This window comes from Aythya marila, assembly GCF_965140915.1.
Source record: "Aythya marila genome assembly, chromosome: 3".
In the NCBI taxonomy this organism is placed as follows: domain Eukaryota; kingdom Metazoa; phylum Chordata; class Aves; order Anseriformes; family Anatidae; genus Aythya; species Aythya marila.
The window spans coordinates 40295570-40306428 of record NC_139044.1 but is presented as its reverse complement, the minus strand read 5'-3'; the positions used below and the strand labels follow the sequence as shown (position 1 = coordinate 40306428).

Genomic DNA, 10859 nt, shown 5'->3' with positions numbered 1-10859 from the left:
TTTTATGCTGACCTTTATAAAGTACCACACTTCTATTAAACATTTGGTTGCAGAGAATAAAGTAATTGTGGTTAAGGAAGTCCTTGCTACAACGTTCAAAGGTATATGTACTCTTTTTAGTTATTCCACTATAAATTCAGAGCAAAGACACTGACTCCACTGTTTTTTAATGGAAAATCTGTGTGCTTCATCAAAGATCAGAATCAGACCTCAAGCTTTTTTTCCCTACTGACCTATATTCTTCATCTTTTCTAAGTCACAGAACCAGCTGTACTGTGTTGTGAAGCTCAAAAGTAGCAGCAATTCTCCTTCAAGTATTTAGTTTGGTTATCTGGGTTAGAAGTAGAGATACTTCAGGCAAGAGAGTATGATGCCTCTATAGAGCATTTAGATTTTTAATCTTTGAAAAACTTCTGCTACACATTGCTTTGAATTATATAGGATGTAATTATGGGAATGACGAAACTCAACGTTAAGCACATTTTTTGTTCTGCTTTTGCGTGGAAAGGCAAACTGAAGACCAAACTGGTCTGGTGGAGGACTTCTGAATCCTCTTGTGTTGTTCTCTCAAATTTGAAACATCACTCCCTCTCCTTGCAAGGTGCCCAAGGCAGGTGGTCATCCTTCCTGTCTGAATGGTGACGGGCTTTCTCCAGGCTGGCGAGAATGTTGTTCCATAGGACCATCCAGTCAAGGAGGACACGTGAAGAGACTTTCCACCACCTTCTCCTAAGACAAAGCTTAGCAAGTAACTACAACAGAACTCAAGTTTGGTCAATTTAAGAATTCAGCTGAGAGGCTTCTACTGTACCGAGCAGACCGGAACTTGAGCTCATGGTAACACTGCACGAAGCTATGATAAATGAAGGTGATTGGCAAGGCTAGTAAAACGATGCCACTAACCACGCAAATTCCTCCGAGAATCCTTCCTGGTACAGTGATGGGACACATGTCACCATAACCAACCGTGGTCATAGAGATGATCACCCACCAACAAGCAGCAGGGATGCTGGCATAATCCTTATTCTTTGTTCCCAAGTCCAGCCCATTTTCAAGAAGCTGGGAAAGTGCACTGAAAATTGCCATAGCAACACAGATAAAGACAAGGAGCATCACCATCTCTCTGTAACAACGCTTCAGAGTCAGACCAAGTGTTTGAAGGCCAATGAAATGACGAGCCAGTTTAATCACCCAAAAAATCCTCATCATTCTTAAGACCCTCAAGGTGACTCCAGCCCTCTGAAGCTGTGAGTTTTCCCCTGTAAAAACTGTCATTAGAACAGAGATGTAGTAAGGAGTAATTGCCAGTAAATCAATGATGTTGAGAGGTCTTCTGACAAACTCACACTTGTTTTTTGAAACGATGAACCTCACAATGCACTCTGCAGTGAACCAGCCTATGCAGATAGCTTCAATTATCCTGTCAAAAGAAACAAAATACAGTATTTATGTTCTGAGGAAAGGCTTTAGTGCCGGTTTGTTTTTTCATGGACATTACCAAATTGACTTTCAGACCTTCACAAGCAACAAACAAAAAGCCACACTATTCTTATTCTGAAAATGTAACACCAAATTTCAGCAACTAACCTTAGGATCTAGTGCAGAGTTTAAACTGATCTGTGGTAAGAACCCCATCACTGATCACTTTCTATGAATTACAGATTCTAGTCCTAATACTGGACGCATATGCCTACAAAATCTGGAACCCTGCAGGAAATGATGGAGTGCCAGTGCATAACATAATCTAGAATACTTTGTTTGTTTTTGTTTAAAATCTGTAAGAACTGATCCACTTACAAATGCCAATGACTGTGGATCAGTGAACTGGCAATGTGTTGAACCAGACTGCTAAACTGAAATGGAAGTGAAGATGGAGTAGGAGGAAATCAGCTTTTGCATCAGATAATTCATGCAAATTGGCTGTTCAAGAACCAGCCGAAACCAGTCTTATTTGCATCCTAAACAGAGCCTAACCAAGAACTGTATTCAAAACTTTATAATATCAACACTAAATACAGGTGATATTTTATTCTTCACAGTTGGGTACACATAGTACCAAAGTAATAAGCTTGTGTCCTTCCATTTACTGCTAGGCTTGGCATTATGAAAGTTTTTCTTTTAAATGTAACTCCCCGTAAACTGTGTCACAGTGAAATGTCAAGGTAAGCAAAGCAATAGGCGAGATCATCTTCTTGCCAAATACAAATAGCAGCCCTGATTAAAGAAAGCATTGCTGTCCTGGAGGGTGATTTCATTACATTTCTGAATGTTTTAAAATCCCAGTGCAGCACATGAGACTTGAGAGAGCATTCTCAGCCTCAAACCACTAAAAGGTAGGAATGGGTATCAAAATAACCCTTAAGACTTCAAACTACACTCACTTATTTAATGTGGGAGGGAATGGGAGCTAATATTTCCCTATTTCCTTTGTTTGCTTATCTTTTTTCAACAACATTTTGTGTAAAGAAAAAGCCGTTTATCAGTGCCATCTCTACCAACAGCTCTGAAAGGAAAGTGAGATGAGATTGGAGACTGAAAATGCTAGATGAAACCAGAGAGTTTTCTTTCTACTGCAGGGATCCTAACAAGGTACTGTCTACAGAAACAGTAGTGATTTGTAAGTAATAATCTGTCATTTGAAACATAAAATTTTGTTTCCCTAACACGTTTTCTTTTTTTGTTACCATTTCTGAAATCTGTTATTATTAAGACAGTGGCCTGCTAGAAGAACAAAGTCTTCTGTAACTCCTGTAATTATACTACTAGACTCTATAAACCAACTCTCATAAAAGTGTCATACACTAAAATTTTATTTATTAATTTCATTTTATTCATTCATTCACTTTAGTTTTATGTGAAATAGTAGAGGCAACAGTAATAGTCAGTCGACATAAAGTTGTAAGTTAAGTCATAATTCCAGCCACAGAAAATTTAAATGAACATGAATTAACTACTCAGGGAAGTAGTTACATAAAATCAGACCTTGCTATGACCTTGTTATTCATGTTTCACGAATAAAAATGAAAGTCCTGTAAGCAAGAGGCCTTTCTTAATAAAGGGCTTATAAAATACTTGATCATGTTTGCAACTTCTGTTGTAAAGACCTCTGAATTTTAAAAATAGCTTCTTCTGAAGAATTAAATGTTGCTTTAAAAACTAAGCTTTTGAAGGTGTTCATGTTTCTGTTAATAATGGCCGTGGTAACTGTCATGCCAATTTGTTTGGTAAAAGAAAATTCAGGTCATAATGTCACCTAAACAAATCTTGTACTGAATATATGCAAGTGTTTGTATGAATGGATTATCATTCCTTCATGTTGAAAAATCAAGAAAAAATGTTAATGGGTAAATTCACTTCAACCATTTTAATATACATGACGAGGAAATATATAAGAGTTTCTCTAGTAAAAATAGCCAGACAGCAAGATCACACATTATCAGTGTGTCCTTAATGGACACACTGATAAAAGTTGGATGTCCTTAAAGTTGGCTATTTAAGAACTCATAATTGTTAAAAGAAAAAAATGCTTCTGGAAATAAATTTGCAGCCAGGAATATTCTACAATTCTGACAAACTCCATTACCATCTTACAAGATTTGTTTGGTAGTTATGCCTATGCCTAGGATGTTGAACATTTACATGAAAAAGCAATTCTTAATTTTACAATTTAAAGCTGTTTCAAATGGTATTTCCTGATGCCCCTATAACATTGAAGGTGTAATTCCTTGATTTTATCACAAATTAGGCAGGTTATCTCTGAGTCAAGCTTTGAGGAAGCTTGGTCCTAATAGTTGTGGTATCTTAGAAGTCATATTTATGAATCAGTATTGATTCAGAGGTCTGGTATAACTTTGGGAAGTAGTTGTGCAAGTAAAAATCCATGTTAGATGAAATGTGATCAATCTGTTGTTTTACTCTGTCAGTCCTTAGCACAAGAGATACTGTAAATCAATTATACTTCAATAGGGAGGACTGGAGAGTCTTTTATTGTAGAACAGACTACACGACAGCTAAGAAATATTACTTGATGTAAAAATGACAAAGCAAGATCAAGATAGTGGAGATGCATTGCTTCCACTTGACAACATATTGCACTTCAATGTCTCTGTTTTTTTTATCTATCGTTCTCAGCAATTACAGACATCCTGGCTAGGAAGAAGATAAAGAAGGGTCTTTCCCTCCTACTTAGCCACCAGTGAAACGTGTTGTTCCTCCTCTTGTGTCACTCTTTTTTGCTTTTGTAGATGGGTTTCAGCAGTCCTGATGTATCGCATAAGTGCTTAGGTGAGCACAACTAGGAACCTCTGGCCTGTTGTGAAAGCTAGAGTGCTACATACTACATTTCTACTTTCAGATTAAATCTCCCTCTCCCTTACAGTGACTTATCTTTGTAACTAAGTTATATCCTTGTGAATGGAGAAATAAAATTTAATAAGAAAACCAAAATTAAGTCCTTAACTTCATACTAAATTAAGTTTTTTTTTTTTTTAAAGCCAACTAAAATGCATTCACTTAGAAGACTAAAGTAACTGTATCTTCTGTAACCAATTCCTAAAATATTTGCTGCATATTCACATGACAGACTGCCTGTTCATGAAATAATATGCTCTTTAAGCATCTATAGCTATATAATTAAATCATGAGCTTTATTTGGTAAAATGTAGTACCTATTCTGGTTTGTTGTGTTTTTTATCTGTTCAGTTTTAAAATAGCTGGTATTCAAGAAGGAGATGGGAAATTAAAAACAAGTCTATTAAGTGTTTCCTTAAGTGTTTCCTTCCAAAATCGGAATAATTGGAGAATATTAAGTCCTAGTTTTTAATAAGTTATGGGTTATTTCTGCTCAAACTTACTGTCCATTGGCCCAGACCTAAGTACATGAGTGTGTGTGTTTTTTTTCCTCCTGAAGTTGTAAGCCTCTTGGTACTTAACAGGTTTTCAAGATTGCTTTAATGAGTGTGTTGTCCATTAACTGAAAATAAAGCCTTTGTGAGCCTCATTTCTACTGTAATTCAGTTACTGTTTAATTTTCTGTTCCATCTGATAACAACCTTTCAGAATAGGCTATTTTATGTACACTGAGTTAAACTGCTTGAAAATTCTTTTCGTGCACTAACAAGACTATTTTATTATGCTAAAAAAAAAAAATCACATTGGAAACATCATCAAATATTTCAACTTAGCATTACACTTTGGCCCAGCATGCTAATGTGTATACTTTTAATATCCACTGGTGAGTCAGTTGAAATCTCCCCAAAATATTCATTAGTGGCACTATTACTGATTAAACTTGTAAATAAAACATACATATCAACAGGACACACGAGGAAAACAGATGATACAGTTAAAGACAGTATATGACAGGATTAAGGTCTGTCAGCACTGATTTGATAAATTGTTGCTAAAGCCTATTTCCATGTAAGGTACATTAAGCCTCAAAAATGTCCAAGCAGTAGAGAGAATGATCAAATTCGTGCTCAGGAAGAATCCAAGCCATTTCAGCAAAAGGTCTTTTTTAATCCTTTTGAAATCAACAGGATTTCTGCCTCGCTACAAACTGCAGAGCAAGGGCAACAGAACAGCTAGTTTCACTGCATTAAAAACCTTGCTGGTGTTTTTCCCTTCTGTCCCTCTTTTGGTAGCAATCATATCTCCCGATGCATTAAATGCCGGTGCATGCCTCCTGGGGGGGATGTAATGACCAGCACTACCCTGGGAAAGAGAGGGGACAATGCCCCACAGCTCTCAGTGAACACCTGGAGTTGAACATCCCAGCCCTGGTGTCCTCAGCGTCTTTTCCATATATGTTGCTCTCAGGAGTAGCACCTAGCCCTGGTGAGGTTGTTGAGGTTCCCCTGTAGCCAGGAAGTGATGAATGTCTTTTCTTTGTGTTATCTCTATTTTTTTAAACTCTTAAATTCGTTAGAAGAATCCACATCTGTGTTTTGAAATTGGGTCTGTAGTTCCATGCATTACTTTCAGCCTACTTTTAGAACTTAGGCAAAAATATGGCGTTCAGGCTAGATCTTACACAAGAAAGAATGTCTTATTTTTATGAACGGGTGTTGGGCATGAACATTTGGGTGTTCTGAAATAATAATGATTTTTTGTGCTCTAAAATTCAAATGCAACTTTTTAAGCTGATGTTTTGCAGAGATGAAAAAAGCCTACTGGCATCTGTTGAGAAATGCTGTTTGGAGAAGTTGCTGTGTTTATTTGCTTTTGCTTAACAGCACGGCAATCATACATGCTTTACAACTGAGGGATTATTTCAGTACAAATTTAATCATTCTGTAAGTAAAAAAAAAAAAAAGGGGGGGGGTAACAGTCTCTTCTTGTGCTAACAAGCTATTCATATTTAGTATTAGAAAAATAGTTTTAAGAGGTGTAGATAGAACTGTACTGGCTTTAAGTCAAGCAGCTTCAAATGACTTCCTATTACAAGCTTAAACTCTCCCCAAAAGATTATGCTTACGATCAGTTAATGGATGAGTCCCTGACCAGAGACTCACAGTATGCATCTGTTGGCATTGATCAGAGGAGAGCAAAGATGACTTGAAATTGCCAGAAGCAACAGAAGGGGAGACAGGTGTCCCTGCTGTCTGCTCCTAAACTGTGCAAATCTGATGCAAATCTTTAGCTCTGATAAGTGAAACGTGCCAAGACAGGGAAGAGAGCAAAATCATAAAGTGCAAGAAAATTTCAATAACTCCTTCCTCATCCTAAGCATGGACCTGGGGAAGGCAATCCCTCTGCAAGTCAGGGAATTATATTATCAGTGTCCCTGAGACCTGTGAAATTCAGAGGTCAGATTCTTTATCCCTCTCCTTAAAAAGCCTTAGAGTTTTCTGTTGCCCTCTGAAGGGGATTACGGCAAAGGATCAGAAACAGCCATGCGCTGTTCACCTTTTGACAGCATGGTCATAATGAAAAGTTATAACAACATATGGGTTTCTGTGAAAGATATGGGAAAAGCTGGGTGGACTCAATTCTTCTGGTGAAGAGGTGTTTCTGTAATAATAACAAACAGAAATAATAAACACAGCTGGTATTAATTGGCAGCAGTAGTAACCCTTATTGCAAACCTCATTAAAGAGGCTGATTTTGTAAATGATGTGGAGTTAGTTACCACCTTGCCTCTAGAAATGATGTCCAGATAAGGTGGAGACACCCCAGTAGAGCTGTTTTCACTACAGCTGCCCTGAGTGGTTCTGGAGGTGGTTACCGCAGCTCGGCCACAGAAATTACCCGTGTGGCACCTTTCCAAACCATAAGTAACATAACATTGAGGAAAGGACAGTTGCTTTTTTATTGGTAAGCCTATGAGAAACTGAAAATACCAGAGAGATTTTAGGGTTGCTGAATTTCCAGAGGTAATTCTCATCTCTTCTAAGCACTGATCTAATAGTTGGTTACACCCAAAGTCTGCATTCTAAGGAGTTCTAGAGAAGCCCATTCACTTTTCATTTTTAAAAGTTTTCAAAATATGTTTTTAGGATAATGTAGTCTTTGTACTAGTAATTATAGTGCTGTATGTCAAAACCCACTTGCTTACAGCAGTAATATCACAACTTCTCCTGAGAAAAATACCATTGTATTATGTTAGATAGAACTTTATTTTAATGAAATTTAATAAACAAAAGCCAGGATTTGGCTTCAGACTTTTAGATAGATTGAGAACTAGCAGCCAGGTGTTTACAAGCACTCTCACTTAGGATGGATGGCATCACCAGAGTACACAAATCCTTTGTGTACTTGGCAAGTAAAAGTAGTAACTTAACCAGATTGCTCAAAATTAATCGTAGCTCACTGCTTTTTTCAAGATATTGCAGGCATTTTAGTCATGACACTGCATACACAATAAAGAAAGGAGTGGCTCCCATAAGAGAACAAGGCCACCTCAGCAGGTGACAAGCTGTGGACAGACAGGAACACGTTTGTATCTGTCTTCAGTGTGTTCACCATTAAATTGCTATCAATTCACATTTGCTGTGATAGCACATGGGTGAAGACACATGCAAAATGAGCCAGCCTGTATTTAGTGCTCATCTGCAACAAGATTTTTGGAAGAAAACAGTTAGAAACTGTTCAATGGCAACTTTTATTTATACCCCCCTTTTTTTTTTTTAATTGCAATTCCATAGACTGCTGCAGCTGGTCCTAAAAAAAACCTCACCCTGTCATTGACAAGGTCCTTTCTTTTTTAAAAGTAACCTTCAGTGCCCTGACAAGTGCTTGGCTACACACTATTTCACAAATACGTAAGACCTTATCCTTCAAAAGCTCAGTATACAATTTAGTCGCTCAGAGGAGTAAAATCATGTGTATATCTACACAGGTTCTTGAAGATGAAGGCACTACGAAAGAAAAATTACATGTCATCAGCCTTGTTCATCTGCAACTCCCAGTAAGTGAAAAATCGTTAACTTCCACATCATACAGATGCGATCAAAGATATCACCAAAGTCATTTATACCACTGCATATATTTTCAGCTATGTTTTTGGGGGGAGGGGGGTGTCTAAGCAATTTGCTGCCTTACACAGATCACCCAGAGCTTCTTCACTTTGAGGTAACAACAAAGATTAAGGTTTTTAACTGGAAGAACCTCTAAGAGCAACTTTTGACTGCATGTAGGCAGGAATCAAGAGCTTCTAAGTCTGTATCTGCTTTCTTTTTGTTCATACAATTAATGCTTTGGCTCAGCTACAAACAGAAATACAGGTGCACTTTCCATTAAGTTAATGGAAACTATGAAAATACTTTCCAAGGAATTAATTTGGCTACTAAGATATAATATATCACATTCCAATTAACTCTACAGTAAAGGATGGTAATTTCATAATGACTAGGCTGCAATTTCACTGTAGGGCCCCCATAGCAGAGTAGAAGCTGAAAACTTTTGTTGAATACTCTATATTTTAAACTAAAGAAGAAGGCGGAAAACATGAGAAATGTTTACTTTTATACTATCTATATCTGAATCTTATTTATGAGAGAAGTCTTACTGGAGTGGTCCTGATCCTGTTCTCGAGAGAATGGAAGATGGAAAGCAATGGTACCGAAGTCAGCAGAGTCACATCGATGTAACCCTGAGCTGAGGTCACAAAGATGACAAAAAAAGGCCTCCGTCTGACTGGTGTAACACCAGGACTGAGCCGTATACCCCCATGCCCTGGTTGCTGCAGCTGTTCCACAACGTTAGTGTCTTTATACACGTTTTGTCAAAAGGAAATGTAAACATCTGCTACGTACATATCCTGGGGCACTGTGCGATGCATCTGCAGGAGCTTAATGCTCAGGCTGATCATCTCCGGTGCCTCTATACAGAGGAGCCGAGCGGCAGAGGAATAGGGTCCGGCTGCCGCCCCATGCGAGGTGTTCCCAGATCAGCTCCCTAAGACAGGGTGTTCTCCTGTGTGAACGCACGCAGCGCGCTCTTCCCCAAGTAAAAGAGAAGGGAGCTGCTTTCTTTCAGGCTTTGTTTTCTTTTTTTTAATTTTTTTTTCTCCCCCTTGTGAGCCTCCCTAGGTGGGTGAGGAGCCCCCCGTGCCTCCAAAGAGGGGCACAGCAGTGCTGAGACAAGAGGGGCCGGCGCCTTTGGAGGAGTGGGAGCCGCGTCCCGATCGCTCCGGCTCCGCTCCGGTTCCGCTCCGGCTCCCCCGAGCCCCCCTATTCTCCGTCCCCGGGCTGATTTCGGGGTTCAGGGGGTGCGGGCGGGGAAGCGGCGCGGCCCCGACCCCCCGACACCTGCAGAGAGCATCGCGACGAGCGGCGGGACACAGCGGACGGGACACACTGGGAGGGGGCGGACAGCGGGAAAATAAAGGATCCTCCTACCCTGAGGGCTCCCTCACTGACTCTGCTGTGTACCTGCTCTGCTCCTCCACGCTGCGGTTCTCCGGCGCCCGCCACTCGGGCAGGGTGCTGGCGCACAGCACCACCATGGACACGATGACGAAGAGGATGGAGACGGTGGCCAGGACCTGGGCGGCCAGGGAAGACGTGGGCTCCTCGAAAGTCCTCCGCATCCTCTCCAGCCACTTGCCGCCCTCGCCCCCCGCTGCCCGCCGCCCCTTGGCCCGGGGGTCGCCGCCCGCGTCCCCCGCCGGCTCCTCGGGGCAGTAATAGGGCCGCGACTCGGCCAGGCGGTCGTCGAGGCGGCGTTGGCAGCAGTAGTCGAGGTGGGAGCCCTCCAGCCCCCAGTAGAGCAGCTCGTTGTAGAAGGAGAGCTCGCACATGTGCGGCACGAAGCGCAGGTGGCCGTGCCGCACGTAGAGCATGATGAAGCCGAAAGCCTCCGAGTGCCGGTCGAAGAAATACTCGTTCCGCTCCCGGTCGTAGTCGTCGCACACCTCCAGCACGTCCTGCTCCGACAGGCAGCCGTGCAGGCGGCTCACCCGCCGCAGCGGGAAATCCTTCAGCACCTCCCGGGAGAAGGAGTACCGGGTGCCCCCGACGTTCAACACCACCGGGGGGCCGCGGCCAAAGTTCATGGCTTGGGCGGGACGGAGGAGGAGGAGGAGGAGGAGGAAGAGGAGGAGGAGGAGGAGGAGGAAGAGGGGCAGGGGCAGGGGCCGGGCCGGGAGAGGCGGGGGGCGGCAGCGGCTGCCCCGGCTCCGGCTCCGCTCGCACCGCTGGCGGCTCCCGCTCGGCGACGGGGCGGGCGGGGAGGGAAGGAGGGAGGGATGGAGGGAAGGAGGGAGGGATGGAGGGATGGATGGAGGGAGGGAGGAGAGCCGGGGGGGGCGGGAGAGGCGCCGCCGGTACCGGGGAGGGATGGAGGCGGCTCTCCCCCCCGCGGGTCTCCCCGGCGAAGTTGGCCGCCGGCGGTACCCGGGCAGGGGGCTGCGGAGCGGC

General features: G+C 42.1%; 1 protein-coding gene across 1 annotated transcript; it reads right to left on the bottom strand.

Moving 5' to 3' along the window:
* Positions 1-648: 648 nt before the first annotated feature.
* On the bottom strand, positions 649-10495 carry KCNG3 (potassium voltage-gated channel modifier subfamily G member 3; the record flags this gene model as incomplete). The annotated part of the gene is made up of 2 exons (XM_082755672.1): positions 649-1420; positions 9873-10495. The coding sequence occupies 2 exons, from the start codon at positions 10493-10495 to the stop codon at positions 775-777; spliced, it is 1269 nt and encodes a 422-aa protein (XP_082611798.1). The 3' UTR covers positions 649-774.
* Between the last annotated feature and the right edge of the window lie 364 nt (positions 10496-10859).